General features: G+C 40.3%; 3 protein-coding genes across 5 annotated transcripts in view; 2 read left to right on the top strand and 1 right to left on the bottom strand.

Moving 5' to 3' along the window:
- LOC306831581 (replication protein A 70 kDa DNA-binding subunit-like) overlaps nt 1-3,491 on the bottom strand; it is a 39,724-nt gene extending 36,233 nt beyond the window's left edge. The window contains exons 1-6 of the mRNA XM_079355760.1: nt 3,364-3,491; nt 2,826-2,873; nt 2,302-2,380; nt 2,079-2,187; nt 1,905-1,996; nt 1,716-1,814 (exon numbers count right to left, since the gene is read on the bottom strand). Coding sequence (XP_079211886.1) covers nt 1,716-1,814; nt 1,905-1,996; nt 2,079-2,187; nt 2,302-2,380; nt 2,826-2,873; nt 3,364-3,396 — 460 coding nt within the window. The 5' untranslated portion in view covers nt 3,397-3,491. The remainder of the gene's footprint in view (nt 1-1,715; nt 1,815-1,904; nt 1,997-2,078; nt 2,188-2,301; nt 2,381-2,825; nt 2,874-3,363) is intronic.
- Nucleotides 3,492-3,515: 24 nt separating this feature from the next.
- On the top strand, nt 3,516-10,294 carry smyd4 (SET and MYND domain containing 4). Of its 3 annotated transcripts, none has more exons than XM_079355758.1 (10): nt 3,516-3,989; nt 4,598-4,742; nt 5,534-5,623; nt 6,312-7,332; nt 7,993-8,259; nt 8,633-8,835; nt 8,996-9,101; nt 9,193-9,309; nt 9,768-9,891; nt 10,037-10,294. In XM_079355758.1, exons 1-10 carry the CDS (start codon nt 3,856-3,858, stop codon nt 10,158-10,160), a joined length of 2,331 nt encoding a protein of 776 aa, XP_079211884.1. In that variant the 5' UTR covers nt 3,516-3,855; the 3' UTR covers nt 10,161-10,294. The 3 variants fall into 3 exon arrangements, with proteins under 3 accessions (XP_079211884.1, XP_079211883.1, XP_079211885.1); XM_079355757.1 differs by having other exon boundaries at nt 3,517-3,989; nt 8,954-9,101; XM_079355759.1 differs by having other exon boundaries at nt 3,518-3,989; nt 6,312-7,287; nt 8,954-9,101.
- Nucleotides 10,295-22,697: 12,403 nt separating this feature from the next.
- Nucleotides 22,698-24,710, top strand: tpbgl (trophoblast glycoprotein like). Its single transcript, XM_079356099.1, has one exon. It carries the CDS (start codon nt 22,881-22,883, stop codon nt 24,021-24,023), a length of 1,143 nt encoding a protein of 380 aa, XP_079212225.1. The 5' UTR covers nt 22,698-22,880; the 3' UTR covers nt 24,024-24,710.
- The last annotated feature ends 322 nt before the right edge of the window (nt 24,711-25,032 follow it).

Raw genomic sequence — 25,032 nt, 5'->3', positions numbered from 1 at the left:
ATGACTACCATTCAAATCCTTCCACGATGCAAAACACTTGTGAGTTTACACAAGTTGTAAATGTGTTAGTTTGTTATTTGGGGATTAAAGAATGAGCCTGAGAAGGCAGAGGATTTGTAAAAATGAAGACATGCCAATATAGAAACTCTTGTTTTATAAGGTCTATGATGACTTGGAATAACTTATCCAGATCTTGAAAATAAATCCTATTTGCAAACCTGGGATCTCGGTTTTGTTGTTAATACAGCGTTAACTCCCTTCTGAAAACTTCCATATATATATATATATATATATATATATACAGTGTATATCTACTGTACATGAAGCACCAAGGAAAGGAGAGTGGCAGGGCCTTGTTTGTCATGTTTAAGAAAAATGTAGTCAGACAACTCTGCCTTACACTCATTGTAAAAAAATTTTTTTTAAAAAGATATGATATCAGCATCAAATACGATATCAATATCAAATAAACTGATGTATTTTTTCTGCCACAGGCAGCTAATCTGTTCATGTATAAGCAAAGGTTTCACTATCTTTAACTGTAGCAATAACTAATAATAACAAAAGTGGAATGAAAAAGAAAAGTTTCTATAACAGTTTCTGCACAAGTTTCTTGCGCTAACATAACTGCAATTTCTGATGTATTTCTAACAACAAAAAGTAGAATTATTTACTGTGTGAAGAACTCATTATAAAATAGATACAGTTCAAAATAGAGTGCATTTACATGGATTTGAGTATCCCGATTATGAGCCGTATCCCGGTTTTGATCATATTCGGGATATGATGTTTACATGCTTACAGAGAAACCTGCTTATTTACCGTATATTCCTGTATACATGATCAATAACAGTATCCCGGTTTCTGATTACTGCATCTTATTTGCGCAGGTGCACATGATGATTTCTTTTATACAACACAATAAACTAAAAGTCTCAAACAAAAGCAATATGATCGATGAAAGTTCCGTTAAAATGTTCTTTTTAGTCCACAGAAAAAGAAGGAAGACATCCGACCGTTTGCTCATCCAAAACAAACTGAGTCCATCCAAAAAAATAAAAAACAGCAATCCAACAAAGATAGTCGATAGATCACTGATATACCAGAATAAAAGAGAAGCAATCTCACCAGGATACGTGCCGTATTTATTGTCCGTGTTCTCTTTATTATAGCCTATCTTAGTTATACGTTATGTTTTAGTAGCGAAACACACAAGTAATCCCTCTCTCCAGAATAAGACGCTCTTGTTGGTGCCGTCGTGTTTGTTTTACGTGTACGTCACTTGGCTGAGTCTGCGCCTGTGCAGGTGTTGGCAGCTGTCAGAAACCGGGGTTAGGTGTTTACATGCTGCAGTATCCCGTTTTCTTTCGGAGTTCTCCAGGTAGCAAAATCGGGTTTCTCAAAACCGGGATACACCAGCATATGATGTTTAAATGCACAAATATAAAAACAAGATATTTAGTAACCCGAATAAAAACCGGGACACTAAAGTCCATGTAAAAGCACTCGTTGTTTAAGCATGTAGAAAATCAACATTTGGATTCATGCTCCATTGTGTTTACGTAAAAAAAATTCTGTGACACCTCATTAAACAGTTAACCACTTTGATATTAATTTTCCCTGGCTAGCACAACATTTTGGGGGAAAATAAATCAAAGTAGAGATATTGGGGACTCACACAAATAAATATGAAACACAAAAGACATGTAACTTACTGCTGTTGTTCCCATAGGACGGTCCGGGTACTGCAGCAGACGGGGGGAAACCTGAGACAGAAGTACTAGAGTCCGGATCCTGCTGAGGTGACGTCTTACCTGCAGATTAAACGTATAACATGAGAGATTCACAAAGACTCTTTATTGCTATTTCTCTCATCTTGCATGCACATTTTAAAAGAGCCATACCATCTGTATTGTATGGAGTGGGATCGCCAATCTTCCCTCCTGCTTCCTCTGCAGACTGCAATATCTCCATGTCCACCACGATTAACACAAATCTGGGAGAACGATATTATGAAGTATAAACAAACACAAAGAAAGGGGAGGGAAGACAAGTGGGAGAATGAATGAAAAACATACCTGCCATCTGACATTGTGTTGCGGACAGCCTTCTTCACCTTACACACACAGTTTGGTTCCAGGAGGTTCTCCTCAGGCAGATGGTTTAACTGGGTCGCGAGCAGGAAAGCTGAACACAAAAACATATTGATCGATTCAGAAGTTCATGAGCAAGAAAGCATGTGTATCCTCAGTCAGTCAAACTCATGTTCCAACGGTTTTCTGGTATCCCGTTAATACTTACAAGCGTATGAGTGCCGACTGTCACTCATCATGAGCCGGAACCTAGGCGGACCAGAGCTAGTATTGACCATTCGCATTTTCTGAGAAAAACAACACGGAAGGAGAGATTTTTTCCCCCACATTTATCTGGAGTTTCTTTAAATTCCACCTGCATCTTATTGCATTCAAGCATAATGAGAAATATAATAATGTAATGTTTTAATGTGCACACAGAGGAGTTAAAAAGCTTCAAATAAAATATTTTTAAAATTTCAGTGAATGTTGTCTCAAAAAAGTTTTAACCATTATAAGATAATTTTTAATCCATTAAAAACATTTCAAAGAGTGAAGTAAATTAACTGCGTTTTAATATAACACACCCACACACTCTCTACTGTAGTTTCTCTTTGACATCTTTCGAGTCTCCTCAACCGAAAATGTTGTTAAAGTCCTGACTGTTGTTTTTTTTTTTTCTGAAATTACTTACTCATACTATGATAGGGGAATGATGTACGGGCTAATTAACTAAACATGACATTTACTTACCAGCAGCTGCAGGACAGGATTGGTCAACTCAATGCCTCTGACCAGGGCCTAAACAATAACACGTGTTGTTGTTATTATCCCCTCCCATTTTCCACACCTGTACATTCCCTTTAACAATAATAATGCTTTACAATGTGACCGAGAAAGACAGAGTGGAGAATATACGTGTAGCATTCCTTTTGTATCGTTCCTAACAAGTGTATTACTGAAAATCAAAATGTGATTGTGTTTGATGGTTGCATTAAATGTGTATCACTAATTTTTGTGGTGTAGAGTTGGCGAAATGGTGACACACTATCTTACCAAAAAAAAAAGCAATATTCTGTTTGATTATTTGATAATAAAGCAACTCTGTATTTTCATCATACAAGTACAGAAGCGTACCATGAAATTGTAAAAGCAATACATAATTTGATGACGAATGCAGCTGTAGCTCTTAATGCTACCAGCAGCAGCTAATAGGGCTACAACACTAAACACCAGCCTCGAAAAAACTAGTCAAAACGAATTATTTTGATTAACTCCAAACGAAGCTTACTTGAATTGCCCCAGGAGTTAGTTTAATACTCATTTCTCTTGCATAAAGTTGTCGCCGTAGCCAGCAGACCTCTCCTCATTCTTTGGCTGCTTTTATGGTTTAACTATTGAACATATCGCGAGAACTCTAATTTTCGTGACCAAGTCAAGTGAGCCGATCTACACCGGATGTAGTACTAACCGCCCGAAAGGATGGACGCTATTTATCTGTATTTTGATGCAAAGGCTAAACAAACACCCAAAAACTTAATCATTGTCGTAGTTGAAGATATGCAAATGTACATTTATTTTGTTACATTTGTTTAATATTTTTTTCAGGAAAGTAACTCGTTTACGCTAACGGATTTATTTTGAAGCGCCAAAACTGAAACTCTTCCACCATTCGTTCACAATTGACAACAATTCTCTCGTTGCATCGAACAGTCATGATAGAAACATAAAACATACACAGAACTGTCCTCCGGTCCACATTTGGTTCCGTTTGTAGTTCTTGATGGATCTTCCGTGCATGCAATGGCAAGATCATGTCGCACAGAAATGGACCGAACTCGACCCGGAGCTGAAGGAACATTTCATATCCCTGACTGAGATAGATGATGTTTTTAAATACACCCTTACTCTGACAACGTGAGTAGCTCGCTAAAACAAACCCAACACGTGTGTAGTTAGCATAAACTTCTGAGGTGAAGAGTTGAACCTCAGTCTTCTCAGATACAGACACAGGTAGTCCATTTTCAAAGTGAAAGTCATCAGGTCAATGGGCTCTGTGTTACTGAATCATATGCACCCAGTTTTCCTCACTTATTGCAGTGTTTGGTTATATTAAACCTACTTATTATATTTATTCGAACTTTGCTTAGTGTAAACGTGCAGATTGTTACCCATCTATACATCTATACCGTTTTTGTTTTTATTCCATTCTAGTGCAGTTCTTCCTTCATCTCGTTCACCCTTTTAAAAAAATATTAATCTGTTAAAACTTTACATCTGAATATCGCTACCTCTGTGAAGCACTTTGTATCTCGGTTTTTTAAAAGTACTCTATCATGGATTAATTGAAATGATCTATTTGTAAAATTACGTAGCTCATTGAGGTGCTTCAAGTTTTCTTTACTTTTTTAGGCACAATAATAACATGACTTTGAATGTTAAAACAACTATTTTTCTGTCAGGGAACATTTTGAATCAGTGAAAGATTCTCTGTAATATTCAATTCTATATTTTCTGTTTTATAGCCAAGATGATCTGGACTTTTTGCAGTCAATCTCAGTAGGAAATCCTGTACACAAGGACACAGGGCAAGCAGCCAAATGGAGGGAGAAAGGCAACTCCAGCTTCAAAAGCAGAGACTACAGGGCTGCTGCGCTACACTACTCACAGGTAAGGTATAATAATTATTGTTGTATGTACAGAAACATAACCCTTCATACTTTTCCTTTGAGTCCCCCATCCAATCAAATCTAAAGTTTGAATCAGTGGTTCCCAACCTTTTTTTCCCTTGAACGTTCCTTGTACTTTCATCTCTAAAAGCTGAGCCCCCCGGGGCTACCTCACTTTAAAAAAGATGTACATAGTTAATAATAGTTTTTATTTATAAAATGATATACTATGGCTTACACATTTGTTCTTCCAAACTGCCTTTGTGCAAAATGTTTTAACGTGATTTTATTTGATATGTGAAAATCTAATTGTGACAAGCTCAGGGCACATGGATCCATTCAGATATCTATCTAACTAACTATGTACGTCTTAATATCTAAACTTCTAAAGTTGTTGGTTTAACAAAAGCTGCCTCATGAGTACCTGTGTTAGTCATATCAATGCAAACCATCTAACAATTCACAGTCAAGGTCTATTTTTACTGAAGATATAATGATTGAATGATCATTATATTCGTAGTCTGTCACGTTTTCCCTTCTGATATTGTTAAAGCCATCTTGTAAAAAAGATCCTGTATAGCTTCGGCTCCTCAAAATAATATCTCACTAGTCTGAAAATGGATTGTACAGTAAATATAAGTGATTTTTTTATTATAATTTTAATGTTGTTATTGCCGAACATTAGTGTTCAACTGCATTTGTGATCGTTAGCGGGAAGCCTTAAACATGGCTTTCCTCCCAGTCCTGATTAATATGCATCAACATCAAACTTCTCTGTCTCTGTCATGACAGGGCATATGCTTTGCTCCCCAAAGTTCGGAGCAGCTGTCTCTGTGCTATGCCAACCGCTCTGCTGCGCTCCACCATCTGCAGCACTACCAGGTGAGCTGGCTCGATCTTCAGCTCTTAAATAATGAGGTAGTGTTGTTCTTGTGCTGTCATTAAAACCTGTTTAAACTGGTTCTGCTGCTTATTTGTTCTCTGAAAATGGGTCCGCAGATGTTGAGCAGATTGTGCATCATTGTGTGATCCATTTGAACAGCACCTGACTGCAGGGGAAATGATCATCATTTTTTAATGATATTTAAGCAGCACCCTCACTTCATTATGCTGTTCATAACAGACTGTGATCGAAGAAAAGATGATTCGCCAGAAAGAAAAGAAAAAAAAAAAAACCTTAACCTTCAAAATTGTGTCTTCACTTCCTGGTGATGTATGATTCAGAGATTTAGCTTTGACCGCAATCATTATCATTATTAAGTTTTTACAGAACGCCATGAAATATCATAGAGACATCATTACAGTCGTGTTTTTGAAACCTGGGGCTCATCTATTATCAAGAATTATGCATCATTTGAGCTGTAACTCATCAAAACTTAAGAAACCTCATTTGTTGTCCGTCTTCTCGGAAGGTTCAACCCTGAAAACTTCCACTCCTGTGATTATTTATTTTAAAGGGCAGAGAAGATCCCGTGCTATATAAACCCTAGGAGTTTGTGAATAATGCAACGGGTGTAATCGTTTATTTTGTGTGGAGGCTCACACTCTCGTGTTTCATTTTATTCAACAGGAATCACTTGACGACATAGACAACGCTGTAAAGAATGGTTATCCCTCTCATCTGTCTCACAAACTAGAGGAGCGTCGCGCACAGTGCCTCAAGCACCTCTCTGTGGTTGAAAAGGTAAAAGACGAACATCCCGGGGCTCCTGCAGAAAATCATAAAGATCCAGATGGACTCAAATCTACCAGGCTCCTAAAATCTGGGATCGCTCCTCAAGCTGCTGTTCACTTCAGCGCAGAGAAAGGCCGACACCTGGTGGCTGTGGAGAGAATAGCAGCAGGGGAGGAGCTCCTTAATGACAGGCCATACAGCTGTGTCCTTATACCAGGGATGGAGGAGGTGAAAGGGACGGACACGCAGAGAGGAGTGTTGTTTGGGACGGAGCACAGACGTTGTCACAGGTGTCTGAAAGAGACGTCATGTCCCGTGCCATGTGAGGGCTGCAGTTACAGTCGATACTGCTCCACATCCTGTCAGCGAAACGCCTGGGACGAACATCACCGCTGGGAGTGTCCGCTGGCGGCCGAGTTGATGGTGATGGGCGTGATGTCACAGCTGGCCCTGAGGGTGACGTTAAAGGCGGGGTTAAAAAACGTCCAGACTGCCAAGGAACCAGTCAGAGAGCAGCATAAAAAGCCGAATCCCAGCTGTGTAAATCAACCCGCTCCTTCTATTTCACACTCCGGTGACTCTTACCTGAGTGTGTTTCACTTACTGCACCAGCTGAATCGCCACAGCCCTGGTGTTCGTTTCTTGTGTGCGCTTACTGCGGCAGCACTTCATCAAAAGCTCAGGAAGGCTGGACCTCCCCCTGCATCTTGGCGCCTCAGAAGACCCTCAGGGGCAAACGGCGAATGGCAAGACGAGGAGAGGGAAGGGGATGGTTGGAGCTCTGAGCTGTGGCTGCTGGGAAGTGCAGTTCTGAGGCACATCCTGCAGCTGAGATGTAACGCCCAGGCTGTCTGCACGATGCAGGACACAGGTGGATCCCAGATAGGTTTCACAAGTGATATTAACTCTCTGCAGTGTGAGCTTTTTTGCTACAGTGAGAGGTCAAATTTGGTCTCATTGTCATGACGACGGAAGCAGTTTATTCCCTCTTTTCATTCAATAGTTTTGCAATGAAGTGCTTCAGTGAATCATAATTTTAAAAAATGGATTACACAACCAATAATGACCTACAAAGCACTGACGTTTTTTTATGGGTCCAGGATGAACAAAAAAAAAAATACATTTTGGAAAAGCACTTTTTGATTCAAGATTTGATTGCTGTTATGATTCTTTTCTAAAATTTTAAAATAAATATTCCTCTAACTTGGGGTACCAGTAGCTTAGTGGTTATTGTGTATGCCCCATATACATAGGCCATAGTCCTCCAAGCAGACCATTTGGTTCAAAAAATATTTCAAATTTGCAGTGTTTTTGTGCCTACAGTCAGTCAAAGTTCATCATGATTCAGTACGTTTTCATACTAAGAAAAGGAAAGAAGAGACTAATGTAAATATTTAATGAACCTTTTCCTGTTTTGTTTTTTTCTAAATTGCTGTGGGTTCATTTTGTTGTGATATAGCCAAACATATCCCTTCTCTGACTGTGAAGTGATCTGTTCTGGTTTCTTTCCCTTTCACATGTGAACGCTCTTGAGTTTCTAAACAAGCTTTTGCTTTCCGCTCATTGCATCTCACAGGTTCAGCAAACTCTCGGGTGCAGTCGAGCAGAGAAATCCGCATTGCTACAGCAATATTCCCAACTCTCAGTCTCCTGAATCACTCCTGCTGTCCCAACACCAGCCTGGTGTTCAGCACTGGGACCAGGACTGATCCCTCTGAGCCAGATCTGTTTACGGACTTAAGTGGAAGTATAACCGATTACCGAAGCACCTCAAATTGGATCACTGCAACTGTCAGAGCAGCTAAAGTGATAAGTGCTGGACAGGAGATCATGCACTGCTATGGTGAGAAAAACGGGACACTTTCCCAATGAGAGCAAAAGTATCGTTAGAGTGCTGACAGAGTCTTAAATAAAGGGATGCATAACACAGAAGTTACAGTGTAATGTAGATAATACAGCTGTTTGGGTACAGACAACACGAGCATTATTCAGTTTTACAATATTATGTTACAAAGCATATGTTGCACTCTAAATGTATAATATATATTGACCTTAAAGCAGGTTGTCTCTATAGAAAATTGTGATGTAAGATTAAAGAAGATACCAGTATATCACATTTTTAATTTAAACTGAGTTTGTGTTTTCGGACACAGTTAAGACAGTTCTCTTTTTGTGACATGCTCCAAATAGTGAAAGTATGTACTGTTGTCCTTCAGGTCCTCACAGCAGTAGGATGGGTACTAAAGAACGCCAGCGCCTCCTGCAGGAGCAGTACTATTTCTTGTGTGAGTGTGAGGCCTGCACTCTGCAGCAGGGGAAGGAAGAAGAAGGTGCGGAGGGCAGACCGCAGCGCTCAGGTGATGGAGAAAGTCCGCAACAGTCGAGACTCCTTTGTGGCAAGTGCAAAGGATTCCTCAAAGTACGTATTTATTTTGTGTTGGTTTTTTTAGCAGCACAATGATGGCGCATTCCAGATTTACCTCGTACAGTTCATAGCTTTTATCTTTATCATTTAAGACGCTTCCTATGATTTTCAGAAAATCACAGATGACAAAGGAAAAGGATTTCTGTGTTCCCAGTCCTCCTGTGGCCATCATGTGTCTTCATCTGAAGTGTGTCACAGACTGCAGGAGATCCAGGTTGACCAGGAGAGAGCTGTCGACCTCATGGAGAGAGATAGGCCAGGTGGTTGTGATACATGGATGCACAGTGTTTGTATTATTCGTGATGAGCTATGTTACATCTCCGTCTTCTCCTGCTCTGCCTTCTCCTTCAGATGAAGCGCTGAAGCTGCTAAAGAAGACTCTGTCTCAGTCTGGACTGACCCTTGCCGAGACACACCCACTACAGGGTCAGCTGGAAGATACTGCAGCCAGAGCGTATGCCACAATGGGTGAGTGTAACAATCCCACCCAAACGTTTGAAAAGTGCATTACCACATTAAATAAAAGGATGTTCATCAGTATTCTTAAATTTGTCACGACTGAAGCAGAAGATCATACTAACCCAGACTTTGTTTTTGGTGGTTTTGCAACCGAATAATATTCTTCTGGTTGATGGTTTTCTTTTTTTTGTTACGTGCTAAAAACACATCGCTGACTTGTTTACTTTAAAATTCCATATTGCATGACAATAAATGGCTTCTAAAGATTGCCACTAGAATATGTGGTGGTTCTTAAATGCATACTGGGAATGTTAGTAGGCCTTTCATACATTCTAATAAGCACTAAAAGTAGCTTACCATAAAAACAATAACAGACCCTCAGACACCCTGGGGTGTCATATAAATCATCCTGACCTTTAGCTCTTCTGTCTTCTTATTGCTATGTTTCTTTTTTGCTGACCCTGCAGGTGACTGGAACAAAGCAGCCTCCCATCTGGAGCGAAGCACTGTAGCTATTAGCTCCCAGTACGGAGAAGACAGTATTGAGCTGGGACGACAGCTTTTCAAATTAGCTCAGCTCCACTTCAACGGGTGAGTCCAAGTTGTGCAGACAGTTGTGGACATTTTTAAATGGCATGTTTTTTTTTCTTGAATTTCAAGTCGTAGTGTTTTATCACCTTGACATTAAAAGTAGAAATAATAAGTCGTTTCTGTCTTTCTCCTCTCGTCCTCGCAGTGGAGCCCGAGGGTCAGCGCTCTCCGTCTTCCCCAAGGTCAGACGGCTCCTCTGCCTACACTGCGGCCCTCACTGTGATGAATTACAGGAGCTAGAAGCCATGGAAGGCTGTCTACGAGGGTAGTCTGAATTATTTGTAAAGATAATTTTTTTGACTGAGTGAAATGTATTTAAATCTGTGAAATGCTCTGTTTTCTAGACTGTATCTGTATTGAGACTCTGTACTGGTATGGAATAAATTCTGTGATACAGGCAACATGCAGGTGCGTGGGTGTGTGTCCACGGGTTTAAATGCAGTTGTCTGTGGGCATCTGACCTCTTGGTGTCAGAATGTATCCATCAATAATTTCAATTTCATGCTTCAGTTGCAGTCTCACAGTGTGACTCAACTTATCCATCAGGTGCTTCTAGGTTGACTGTACTTGTCTGTGTGAAATTGCACTTAATGGGAGTTTTCTCTGTGACTGTGATTAAGAACTGATTTACACTGTAGCAAATTAATAAATCCATCTATTTAATCTACAAATAGCCCCAGCTCCTGCGCACACATACAGGTACACCCCTGACCTTTAGGTGGCAGCAGTTATCCTCTAACAAATTCAATTTCATGCTTGAAAGGCAGGAAAGCAGGATGTAGCTCTAACTCTTGAACCTACAGTCCATATCTGCCAAAACCTGTATATCTTCAACTTAAAAGTCCAGGGAGCTACAAAATGTCTGTCCTTCCCCCCACTTCTCAACATTGAATCAATCAAGAATCCCATAAATGACTGCGGATAAAGCCACCCCGTGACATAAAGGGCTGAGAAATAAGATGTCGATGCTGTGAAATCTGCTGTAGTGGGTCATTGGTTTTCCAGAAATGAGCGGGACTCCCGTTGAGCAAAGACAATAACATCTCAAACCACAGCTGGAGCTTTCTGTGACATCTGACAGCTACACATCACAGGAATCTGGAGGGAAGGCACTCCCACAGACGTGGATGGGTACTCACAGGAAGTCAAGGTCAAGACAAAAAAACTCAGAGAGGCAGCTGGTGAAATAAGCTAAGGAGACGCGTGAAGGTGACTCAAAATGACGTGCACGGAAAAGCTCCTGCTGATTATTGCTGAGTTAAAATTATAACAAGCGTTGAACCAAATAAAGCAAAAAGAATACAATAATGCCCTTACGACTGGTTACGTTTTGGTTTCCTCATATGTTAGGAAACAAAAAGACTCTAAAGAACACAGTGTTCTTTGTTGTTTTATAGACTACATGATTTATAGTGTAGTCTATAAAACATCAACACTTCGAACTATGTGAAAGACCTGACGAAGGCCGTAGAGCTGAAACCCCTCTGTGTTTTCCACTCTTTTTCTTACTTTTCCACCTAAACCTCTCCAACTCAAGTCTAAGCATCTAAGACCCCCCACCACCACCTCCACCACCAAATGGAAGTAAACTGTTCCACTGTTGTTTTTTCAGTAATGTGTCCCAAACATTACCTCACACACTGCTAGCGCGCCAGCTTCCATTCATAGTTTGGTCACTTGACAAATTTGCAAACAGTTCCTGCGACATTTTTGGTTTTCAGACAAACTATCATAATAAACTGTATATAAACACTAAATTTAACTAAAAGTAACTCATAGTTGTATTTTCTGTACTGAAAATATAATTTGCTTATCACTCATGGACTCTCAAGCCTATCAGCAAATGTTACCAGCTTGATAAAGTAATTCTACTCCCTCCTCAAATCCCCCTTTTTTTAAAAAAAAAAAGAAGAGGTACTTCCTGTTTGTGCAGTTCTTCATCTAATGAGCCAGCTTATGTCAACATAATGTTTACATGGCAAACCAGATAATGACTTCTAACACTGAGAGTCACTGATGCAGCTTAAAACCTGCAAATGTTGAGCCTGAGCCTAAATAACGTAATAAACAGACATGAACAGCTTAACACCAACAAAAGTAGACCCAGCGTAAGCATAGCTGTCATTTGTGTTATAGAATCACACATACATTCACATTTTCATTTCCTCCCTTTTTTGTAAGCAAGGCAATGTGTGATACTCCATCAGTCGAAGAGCTCAGGGATAAAATGTGAGTAGATGTTCAAAAGGAATAGCACTGACAAATACTGTGAGGCAGGGAGGGAAATGTGGAATGAGAAAGAGAAACACAGCCAGCATGAATAAGTCTGCAGACATCCCCTCTCTGCTGCAGTATCAGATCACAGGCTCCACATTTGACTGTCCAATGCCATTTGAGGCTATTTCCAGGCGCTGTGATCCCTGGCTTATCAGATGTCTTGCTATACATAATGCAATCAAAATCGGCCAGACCACAAACAAAAAGCTGTCGCGTGTGTATTCTGTAACAAGGCCTGCGTCAATATCTGTAACTCAGACCGACAGAGTTACAAACAGCTAGGTTTGCCTGAGTCAACGTGTCCCCTGTAAGCTGCTGGTCAACAATGTTATAAGTGCATGAATTATATACACTGCTGTAACCATAACAATGACCTCCGACCCACACTGGGAGGGTGTGGCTGCAGTGCGAAATATCCACATGCTTAATTATGGAGCCTATAACTGACAGGCATTTCAAACACTTGGTAAAGAAGTTTTTGTCATGGTAATCAGTACAATTGAAGCAGTTTTGTGAAGCACACTTTTTTTTGTCATTCTCATAAATACAAAGGAACTTAATGCATGAATCCAAATAAAAAGACAAAATAAAATTTAAACCCATAAATGGCTAAGAGCAGATTAAAGGGGATCACTAAAGCTAACAACCGCTATCAATTTCTGAACCAAATGGTCAAATAATTAAAAAAGAATAATCAGATGGCATTTATGAAAGTCTGTACAATATTTAATTGAGACCTTTCAATAGTCCTTCAATTTGGTTTGAATTGGATGAACCGAATGACAAGGCAGCCATTTGGCTTTGCCATCTGTAGGGACATGCCACCTTAAAGTCTGAAGCAGAGGCGGATATAATTTGGATCAAACCCAAACAAAGGGTTACACCACGTGTTCCAAAATCAAGCTCAGAATCCAATCCAAACAATTCAGTCACGGAAGAAGGCTGTCTACCAGTGAGTTTGTCCTTGCCACTGCTGCAAAGCGCTGGCTCATGATGGTTTAATGTTGGATCTCTGTAAATGTTTTAAAAGGGTGCAATCGAGACCTGCTCTTTCTGTTATGGCTGCTGAGATAACTTTGGTAATGATTTAACACCAATAGCGTCAACCGCTATCCATTTGAAAGCCAACTCTAAATTGGCTAAAACTAGAATTGAGCAATGCATCTATACTATAAAAAACGTCTTTTTAAAGCTTCATATGTTTACAGCTTTGCTAGTTTGGGCTTCTCTTCTTTTGGTGTCACATTTTCTCTTGGATTTAGTGACCTTCTTTTCATCACTTATCCATCAACCGGCACTTCAAATTTCCCCAAGTAACCCCCCTTGGAGGGTCTTAAACATATCAGAACTCCTCTCTAGCTAACTCCCTTCTGTCCCTGTAAGTATGCATGAGCCCCTCACTCTGAGAACCACGACCACCTCAAACTCTCCGATGTCTGCCTCTGCTTTTTGGCTGATTTGTTTCTTTAGTTAATCTCCTCCATGCTCTGTATTTCAGCCCCTTTTTCCACAACGGACGACATCTGATACATGATGCAGACGATTGTAATGCTGCTGGTGCTCATGTAAAAATAAAAGCCCCATCACTCTCTTATATAGGCAAGGCTATTACCCACTCGAATAGAAATGAACGACAGTAAATAATAGTTGCCAATAACTGAATTTTAAGTATGTTTAAAACAGGAAAGATTTGGAGGTTCTTGATGTCTGTTGGAGCAAAACTAAAACATTAATGGCTTTTTGTAGGCTTGTGCGTGCAGGCTACTATTTCAACATCCAGATCATAATTAGAAAGAGAGAGAAAGGGAGTGAGAGTCACGATCTATGTGTTTGAGGGCTGGTGTAATTTCAGTTACAGAGAGAGAAGCTTGCTAAATTTGGCACATGTGCTGGAGAGAAGTGTGCACTGCTGTACAAGATGAGGATGAACTAAACCGGTAGACCAAACAGCAATCATTCTCATAAAACAGTTTGCTCACCTTCCTGGGACAAAGTCACACACTAAGCAGCTTGAAGGGCAAAGGGCTGGGGTTTTGGTTATTGGCTTTTCGATCTTCCACGTTCAGGCCAATGCTCTTGGCTTCAAGAACAGCAGTCAGTCCAGTATTTGAATCTGACAGGAATAATCTTATGGGCCATCAGATGCATTGCAATGACGCTTGCTTGCTTTGATGATACCACGTCTTTGCCTTCAGTGTCATCATGAAGGAAAGTTTTAACTTTAACGTAATTTAACTATCTACTGTATAGCTTGAGCAATACTAGGAAAAGACAGTTACAGTGCATAAGGTGGTAACTTCACTAGTTGCACAAATAATTGTCAATACTTGTTATCTTTGCTGGCTTTAATATAACAAGATTCGGATGTTCAAAACATGACTCTTCAAAATGTATTAGAGTTAATGGTAAATGGAGTTGAGCTTGCTTGGCGCTGACTTTAATCCCATTGGTATGCTGCTGATGAAGACGGGTGTAGTAGTGTAGTAGTTCTGATTAAATACCTGGAAAACTTATTTTAAATCAGCCTCTGCAGTTCTTTAAGTTAATTGCTATGAAGAGTTGTTTGCAAGCTAAGATTCTCAATAAATCACACATGTATTTCAACTATACTAATGTAGCGAATCATAGCTTTTTAACATTAGCCTTTTTAGCTTATTTGGCTCATGTGCTGTTGTTGGCATGTCAACGTAAGCGTTGAGCACCAACACCTCTGTGAACTCTTATAGAGCTGACAGCAGAGTGGGACCTCTGTTTCTTTGTGCAGTTTGACAAGTACATTTGGACTTTTTCTTCCTAAGGTTATTCATTTTATATAAAATACTGAAGCCTTTGATTGCTAAAGTTTAGTTTCACATCATGAAATAATTTTCCTTAATTCTCAGTTTTTCCACAAAGAATCTGGAGGCAAACTGTCTCCTATCCCTTGACTAACTGTCTGCTCTCTTGTTATGATGCTCCCGGAAATGAAAGCTGAATATTGCTGGCATTATTCATCCCACTCCAGGGAACAGTAACCCAGGTGACTTACTTCCAACCTCAAAAAGCAAATAAAAAATATTGAGGAGAAAGTCGCCCTTGGGGAAATTTATTTACTTACTTACTTTATATTCTGTGGTGTCAGCATTCCTGCTCTGTCGCCTGGAGGTACAAAAATGATAACTTCAAAATACAAATCTGGACGTCTTTTTTTTGTGCCAGAAGAGTATATTTAGTTGACATATCAATAATATTATCAGTTGGACTGCCCTTTGTGTGTGTTTAATAAAACAGCAGTTTTTCAGAGTCTGGCTTTGGGTTCTGAAAAAAGAGTCATACAAAACTGTAGATCTTTTTTGCCTAGCCATGAGGGTAAAAGCTAAGAATAGGTCTCTCTCCCTCTACACTCTCCAGATAAAAATAATGACCTCCCCTTTTTAATAAGTTCCGCCATAATAAATATAAGATAATCTCTCTCTCCTCCTCCTCGTCCATCTATCCATGACTCCTTTCCTCTGCAAATGTCCCACTTTGTTCTCCGCCGTAATGGCAGGAGTATTTTCAGCCCTGCGTTGAAACGTGGATGGATGATGAACACATTTCCCTCCATGCTTCTCGTCATCAGTTATCCATCCCTGTAATGTAATGTAATTTGATCCTTTATGGCTCTCTGTAGGAACATTTATTCTACACTTTCTGCCTTCACAAGAAGAGCTCGTGATCCGCTGCAGAGCAGGTGGGGAGGTGGTGTTGTGTTCAAGGACATTTCAGCAGGAATAATGCTCACGGGTACTCCTGTTACAGGAGCTCATCCCTACAACTTTTCCTAATTTATTATTTTTTAAATCCAGATTTTATGACACTCCCATGAGGAAAGCACTTTGGTTTCTTTTTTGCCAAAAGTCAAATGTGTATTGATCAGACAATTTTCAATAGAGGTCATTAAGACTTTAACTAATTACTATAATGTGGTGGTAGTGGTGAAAGAACTACTCCAATCTCTAATTAAATTAAAAACCCTGATGCAACAATATCAAAGTACCCCTCATTTAAAATCCTACCATATTTAAATTCAAGGTGAATATAGTATTGTATCCTTTGTATAACATGATTATTTGTGATACTATTGATATTGATGCCTCAGTGTGTCAGCAGCATTTTACTGTTATAGCTGTTTGAGTGGAAATAGTTTTTACTTCTCCATACAAAGATGTTTGATTTGGTCCTCTCGTGGCCAACCTTGGGCTGGGTCACCTTTAAAAGCATCTCACGTATAAACTGAAGGGTCACGACGTGATTACAGGGGCCTGAGAGAAGAGAAAAAAGGTTGTATATAGGTTGTCGTCTAAAAATCTAAAATATCTAAAATTGTGCTTAGGTAGAGAACTTGAATGTATTTGGACTTGTGGTTAAAAACTTTAGCTAACCTCCTCCTTTGCCCACACAAAGGCCTGGAGATCTCCCATCGTTCATCTCTTCGCGGTTCCAAAATACATTAATTATTGACTAAATGAGAGACGAGAGCACCAGAGTCAGGAAGCTGCTCGTCCATCTCAACAGTGTCTCACTGCCCTGGTTTCAGAGCAGCTGCAGTTTGCCCTGAAAAGTTCCCCCTGACTGTGCGGAGAAGTGATGAGCAGTCTGCTTGCTGATGGATGGAGAGTACTATGACTGTGATTGCCCAGCGCTGCCAAACATAAATATAGTCTCTTATTTTGGCCCTTCAGGACAGCCTGACAGCGCTGATGTTTATTGGAGGAGGCTTATGAAGTGATGGCAGGCTGGGGAAGACGATGTCAGAATTCAAATGTTCATCCATATCCTAAGAGCTATTGTAAATAAGCTCAAGCAATCGAATTACCCCTTCTTGTATCAAGGAAAATGAAACAAAGTGCAGTATTTATAACTAGCTATCTAACAGACAAATGGAACAAATCCTCCTTTTTCCAAAACAATTTATCCACACAGTGCTACTGAAACTGGATCCTCTGAAACTGATTAACCCCTTCTAACAGGATGGGCGGCAGGCCAGTGTCTCTGCCTGACTCAGGCAGCAGGTTCACTTTCAAGGTGTCACTGATACACTTCTCCCTTCAGCGGGAGTGTCTTAACTGCCATGCAGGCCGTGGCATCTCAACGACGGCCAGAAGGACAAATAGCGGTCACCTGAACATCAGATATCAACTGTTTTGTAATTCAATCTAAATCGAGACATTGGGAGCCAAGTATCCATATCAATTGTTTGTTATGTGATCGTTATAAACTTAATGTTTATGATAGACCAGGAAGAGATGCCAACAGAGCCAACCTGTCCGACTAGAGGAGGCACTGTTGTGTAATACTAACTTTGTGAAGGACTTTTTAGGGTATCAAATAAGATTGAAACTACAAAAACTCACATGTGCAATAATCACAGAGTATGACTGGTACGTGCTTTCAAATCATAATATCTTCTCTGCAGGCCAGCATTTATTACTTCTTACTTGAACATTAAAGACAATCTTTTCCCTATAGATCTGAGTAAAAATGTTGGGTGTAGAGCCCGTGTAGTGTCCTTGGACTTTTATCAACGTAACTATGAATAATGTTGGTGTACATTAATTACCTGAATAACTAACAACTTTAAAAATCTATTGAAAGAGTAAAGTATGTGAAAATGATCTGCACTGCTCCGGTTAACTTTTTAGTTTCAGATCATACTTCACAAAGGCTCCACATCTCAACAGTGTGAGGACAATGGTTTCATTCTAAATACATCTAAATCATCCTTCAAGTCCACTGGCATTAATATGAAAAAATATGCATCACTGTGAGGAACACATATTTCACCTGCAGCCTTGAAATAGAAAAATGAACTTTTTTATTATATGCAGGAAGGTAAGCTGGTTAATGGAATTTTATATTGTATCCATTATTATGTGATTTGAATAAAATATTTAAATATAGAGAAAAATAGCTTGCCTCAAACTTACTGTAGAAAGCCAATACACTACAGGTTTGGTTTGTCAAGTTTATCATTTTACTGCGTATGATTTTGAATGCCCATCTGAGAACAGACATGCAGTGTGTGACAACGGTTTACTTAGAAATACACAATAAATACTTCAATATTTATTTCTTATTCATATTATTTTCATGAATCCTATTTATCTTTGTATATATTTATTTGTTATAGCATATCTTTACTTACTCTTTAAAGTAAACATATCTGAAATCCTGCAAGCATTGTGCATTTTTGGGAAAAAGGTTTATATTTACAGGTCGATACTTTTTAATTGGTTTTTCTACTGCACTTAATTACAACTTCAAACACTTAATTCTTAAGTATCAGACTATTATCATTTGCAGTCCATGGCAAAAACAAAGATAAAACAATAAAGATTGATTCAAAGAAAAATACAAATGTATAACCAGTATTCTTTCAGGATATCAATATGTCATGTTACTGCGTTGACTTTGAGATTTCTCGATACTTTTCCACTCCAGCCACACAGAGTGATCAGCAGCCACAGCTAACTCCTCTGAGTGACTCCTCTTTGTTTGGCCCGTTGTGTCCGTCTGGCTCCGGCTCACTCCATTACAAGTCTGAATGACTAATTAATGTTCCCAAGACAGGTGACACCAGCTCCTCAAGATCCATTTACACCCTCATCCCCACAGGGCTCCGGTCGGACTCTGCTGCACCTCTTCACTTCTCCCTCACCTCCATCCATCCTCCTAGCACTCATCCCCTCATCTCTTATTCATCCGGTGGTGGAGTACTGTTTAAGAAGCAAGTCTGCGGATAGATAGATGGACAGATTGAGAGACCGGACAGGTGGAGCAGACAAATACGTAGAGGTGTAGGCTGCATTTTGGAAAGGGAGGGAGTAAGAGAGACGGCGAAAGAGAAAGACAGAGTGAGGCGGGGGATGTGTTACTATCTCCACTGTTGTTTTTAACTTTGGGATATTTCACAGAAGTTTTTTCTGGAGGGGAGAAAGGTGAACCCTGATCTCTCCCTGCCAACCAGCGCAGAACACCCACTCTCATGAATGGTTAGATAGATTACACAAGGCCCTGTATGTGTGTGTGTGTGTGTGTGTGTGTGTGTGTGTGTGTGCGTAAACCACATTAAGTCCTTCAACTTCCTGCCCTCCGCCTCTTCTTTTTTTTTGTTCTTAATGTTGGGCTGTTTCAAAATACTGCACAAAGAGAGATGAACGCAGATTTCAAATGAAACTATTGTTACCCATAAGCCCCCTGGTGTACCACAGATGTCCCCTGACACATCATCAAACAGATAGCAGCAGTATAATCATATGTGCCTCCAGCCACTAATGATCCCGCACATGCACAGCTCCTTGAGTCACTTTCATAGCTAAGTGAGTTTTGTCTTTGACTCTCTTAGTCACCACAGAGAGAGAAAGACATTTTCCCCTTTTTTTAATTAAAGTTAGTTCTCAGCTCACACTCCTTTCATGCAAAACTTAAATGAACACTGATAATCCATCAAAGGCATGAAGAAGGACAGACTTCATTTAAGTTGTTATACTGCAACCTGTGGGAAGGAGAAACCAGCTTGACAAAGTAGTTCAAGAGACGAATCATTTCCTTAAAGGCCATCATTTAAATGGGTTTCTGAATGCAATGCACATTTTCTGAGAAGTTGGAAAGGGGAATTGTGACCTATGTAGCAGTGCAATAAAAAAATGCAACTTTGATCACTGCCCCAAACTTGTTTATGTTCATGAGACAGAAATGGTAGATAACTACATTCTTAAATATTGTCTGTCACAGAAAGCCTCTAAGTGTGCATTTTTGGGTGGTAAAATATCAACTTAAAAAAAGAAATAAGCAGCCTAACTTAGACTTAAATGTTAAATGTTAAATGTTAGCACAAAGGAACAGGATGTTTTTTTTGGGAGCTGTAGACCTTGTGATATATTACTGGAGTCATTCACTTGGGTTGTCTTGAATAGTATTAAATAATCCAGCATTTGTCCCTTTAGCACCAGCTGTTGGACGGATAAGGGAAAGATGGTGTTGGCTTTTCAAACAAGGTCATTTCATGACAAATGACACATTAAGAGAAAGAAATCAAATGCAAGAGTGGGAGTCAATAGATAGATAGGTATATATCTACACTCAAACTTAGTTTCACGGGCATTCCTAAAAAAATAAATAAAAAAAAAACAGTATACCACTAATTTAGCATGTGCACCACAGCTGTTAGGAATAACTTGACTGCCAAGGCTATTGGCAATTGGTCATTCACAAAATGTTGCACAAAAATACACACAAACAATCACACACTATATGCAGGATATAGGGATGGGCAGCCATGGATAAATCAATTACAAGGTTTAATGTCAAGTTGAAGGCCAGAAGGAGGGCACCATGACTACATCCCCGCAGCAGCTACTACTAAATCAGCCGTCTGCACCAGCAGATAGTGAGGACACCTGTGGAGCAGGCAAAGAGCCTGAGAGGACAGGGTCAGGACGCCCAAGCTGATGTCCTTGTTTGCTTGGGGGAAGAAATACTGTCTCATTGGCTTTAATGACCAAACCGGACATTAATATGGCCCTTTGTGCTTATCAGGAGCGCCAGCAGTGTGGTCATTCTCAATCATCTGTTTACTCTGTTGACTTTGTCTTAGTTTCTTGTTCTCTCCCCCTCATAGTGTCTATATTTACATCCCCTCGATAGCAATTTCTGTCCATCCAGATGGAGTGCTGTTGACTATGACAGCAAATTGCACTCAGCTCAAGGCTCCCCAATGCTCTGGGTCATACTAATCTTCACGGAAAAAGTTGGTCATTTTAGGCAAATTCTTGTCTGTCTTTCTATCTCGATGTTACTGTAAAGGCTTTTTTTTCTGCAAAAGCCAAGAGATTGTTACCCAGTTATAGTTACTTCAAAAATAATTTGCAGGAAGATTACTTATAACCTCATGTCTGTTCTCACATCGCTCCAATGAATAGCAAGCAAATTGTGAATTAAGATGATTCACAAAACACACACACACACACACATTGGTACTGGTAGTCAAGATGATTCACAAACGTTTCTATTAGACATTGCAAATTTCCGTTTTTAAGTGCTGTTCAGACACACCATCATCAAAGAAACTGAAGACGATGGCATTGAAATTCAATGCAGATTCATCTTTTGCTGTATCAGGACAGAACACAACACACCATGGTCTGATAGTCTTTGTCTAGATGTGTGCGCTCAACCGATGAGTAAACAAAGACATGCAGAGAAAGAATGAAGCGCAGACCTGTTGTTGTGCACACTGGGACTGGAGTAGTTATTAGTAAGTGTTGCATCCGCTTGATACTCTGCATCTACTTACAATTTGTTTGTGAATAGTGATCCAGAACCTGTAACATTATTTTTTTTCAAACCCATTGCCTTTTTTATATAGGAGTGCATATACACATGTGATAGTGAGAAATGGCTACTGTAAAGCAGCATTACTTTGTCTTATCTCTTGCTTAATATATGTATATATATATATATATATATATATATATATATATATATATATATATATATATATATATGCTTGTTAATCTCTGTTTTGTTACTAGAAACACAAATTGCTTAATGAATATTTCTTTTAACTTTTCTCCTGTCTTTCTTAAGGCCTGTCATTTGGAGCTATCCAAGGTGTTGGACATTTTGCTAGCACGACGGCTCATGTAACAGTTGATGCTTACTAAAAAAGAAAAAGTACATCCTCCTTATTTCTTTCCTTGCTTTGATTTTTCCATTTGAAGTTTGTCCATGTTTCCAGCTGCACACAGAAATAGTCTAGTCCTTTTTTGTGGAGTACTGCATGCCTATGCTATACTTTCTGTGGAGCTGTCCTTAGTGCTGAACTGCTTAAGCTTCAACGAATATTCTATTCCTTTTTAAGATCCTTTTATCTTGACTTCTTGCATGTATACAACATATGCTCTCAGTGTTTCTAGTTTTTCAACTTAATTCGGCAGAAAATATGCCTATATTGGTTGGTGGAGAAAAAAAGAGAGGTTTCAATGTCAGTCCAGCCATGCTTACACAAATCTCTGAGCTGCAAGCGGTTTATGTATGCAAGCTTATTGATTTGTTTGCCAACTTTATACTGTACAAATACAGAGGGGGACTAACTCTCCCAATGTGACTTTTTCTTTCTATTAAAAATAGATGAATCGCAGGGGACTGACCATTATTACGCAGACTCGAGTGCCTGTACATAATTACTGTAACTGATTTGCAGTAAACACAAGTCACCGTAAATTAGGGTTGTTATTACGGGAAGAATTGCTTCGAAATGAAACCGACTCTGGCGAAGTTAAATTCGCCCACACTCCGTGTAGTCATGATTAATAGGCTAATTTTGTAGTCAGGTAATATCAGAGCGAAGTATCCGTAAATTGGAAGGACTGGGGAGCACTTATTTCACCGCCTATACACTCTCTCTCTCTCTCTCTCTCTCTCTCTCTCTCTCTCTCCCTCTCTCTCTCTCTCTCTCTCTCTCTCAGTGACAAGCGTCAAAAAAAATACCACCCAGGGAGCGAAGAGCAGCAGCTTTCCACGCATCCACACACAGCTCTTGCCCGCAATCCTGTGCGTAAATTTCTACAACAAAACTGATCTTTTCTTCCAGCCGAAGTCTCAAAGAATCGAGATGACAGAGAAAAGAGCGTTTTTTTCTATCCTGGTGATTCAAAGTAGTCGATGCCAGCGGGCTGATTTGACTCCACATGTCTGAGAGGAGAGTAGCCTACTCGGTAAAGACGCACCGGTATCAGCATCAGTTCTTTAGGACCAAAATGAGGGACAAGATGTGGATATTTTACAGTGCCGACAATCCAAAGTGTGTGTTTTCTCTTTGGAATCAGTGGTGTTGGTGTTACGCAGCGCTGGTGTGTTTATTGTTCTCGCCTGTCAGGACGGATGAAGGGTGTCCGTCGTCCTGCGTCTGTGCCAGAGACTCTGGGACGGTGACCTGCCGTGACGGGGAGGACACCGAAGTACCGGGAGACATACCGGAATGGACGTCCACCTTAATACTCAAAGGGAGAAACATCTCAACTTTACAGCGTGGTGCGTTCATGATCAACGGCTCGGAGTTGGAAATGACGACACTCTCTCTGTCTTACAACGGGATCCAGGCCATTGAACCCTACGCCTTCTTGGGACTCCCCCGGATGCACTTACTGGATCTGAGCCACAATCAGCTGGAGTCTATCTCAGCTCGGGCTTTCCACGGGTTATTCGAGTTACGATCTCTTTACCTCAATTACTCTATTTTACCTGCGGCCACGGCGCAGCTTTCAATTGCGCTCAGCACGCACAGCCTGCGCCACCTCCACAGGCTGGAGTTGGCGGGAAATGGTCTAAAGTCAATCCCCTTAATGAGGTTAGATATCTACAATCTCCATGGGCTGGTGCTGATAAATAACTCGTTAGAGAACATCGGGAGAGAAAATATCACAAATTTGTATCAGCAAAGGCGCTTACGTGTCTACCTGTCTTTAAACCCGTTTCGGTGCACCTGTGAACTGGAGGCGTTTTACTACTGGCTGAAGAATTCATCCCAGTGCCCGGATGCTGGGCGGCTCTTGTGCAGCGAGCCCGAGGCCAAGAGGGGCATTCCGGTGGAAAAGCTTCGGGAAGAGGACATGGATTGTATGAACGAGAACCTCGAGGCGGTTTCTTACGTGTTCCTCGGGTTAGTGTTGGCACTGATCGGGGTTGTGTTTCTCATGGTGCTCTATCTCAACCGGGGAGGCATCAAACGGTGGCTCAACAACATCAGAGAGGCGTGCCGAGACCAGATGGAGGTCTACCACTACCGGTACGAGCAGGACTCGGACCCCAGACTTGCCAATGTGGCAGTTTGACACGCTGAAACATGAGGCCAGTGTTGCATGGTGAGAGGACACAGAAAGACTTTTTTTTTTTTAAGTTTCACTCTCAGCTGGACAATGAACTGCAAGTAGCCTCCCTCTCACTGAATGAAGTACACAGCCAAAGTCAGTAAAATAGCAATACGGCCAGTGTTGCACCACTGATGCTTCCAAGCAGTGTTGTAAATATTGTACATAAATAGCTTTTCATGCATTAAGTTACCTTACTGTTTGTTTGTCAGACTACCTGTGGTATTATTTCAACTAAAGTGACAAATGTAGGCCATAAAGGCTTTTAGAATTCTGATTTGTAAACAAAAAACGAAGGTGAATCAATCAATACTGAGAACTGCAGCCTCTGTAAACAGTTGCAAATGAGTAGTCTACATTCATGAAACCCTGCAGGGAGAGTCGGGTAGAGAGTCTGTTTCTAATGCACCAAGAGAGAGCATTATGCAAAGTAAGAGATGAGAGAAAAGTGGTAAAGAAGGGGGATGGAGTTAAGGGTATCCTGTTGGGAGTGCCATGTCATCATGGCACAAGATACAAACCTTGTTTTTTATGAACAACGCTTTGATCCTGGAAATTGCACAAGTGTGTATCAAATGATTCCATGTCAGTTTATCAAGAGAGGGGGGAAGAGGCAGACTCTTAGCCATGCATGTGATTGTTGTAGGTACAAAAAAAACATCTTAATAAAAGGTCGAAGACAAACAGAGTTAGTGGTGTTCTTTATGCCAGTTCATTCTAGCATCAGTGTTGAGAAATGTTCATGCATCACCTTGCAGAACATTTTGAAAATAAATGTTCACATCTGTAATAAACAACTTTTTTTCAATTTGCTAGATGATGGTGCAAGGACGTTTTTAAGTGCTCTCAATGTCGGTAAAAAAGTCACATCGTCACCGCCTCTGGGCTCAACACCAAAGGTCTGAACTATCGGCTTCTTTTTCAAAAGCACACGAGAGTGCAAGGCTGGCAGAGGTTTGAGCAGAGGGACAGA

The sequence above is a fragment of the Symphodus melops genome (genome assembly GCF_947650265.1).
Source record: "Symphodus melops genome assembly, chromosome: 11".
NCBI lineage: Eukaryota > Metazoa > Chordata > Actinopteri > Labriformes > Labridae > Symphodus > Symphodus melops.
Note: the sequence above shows the minus strand (reverse complement) of the source record. Positions and strands in the feature narration are given on the sequence as shown.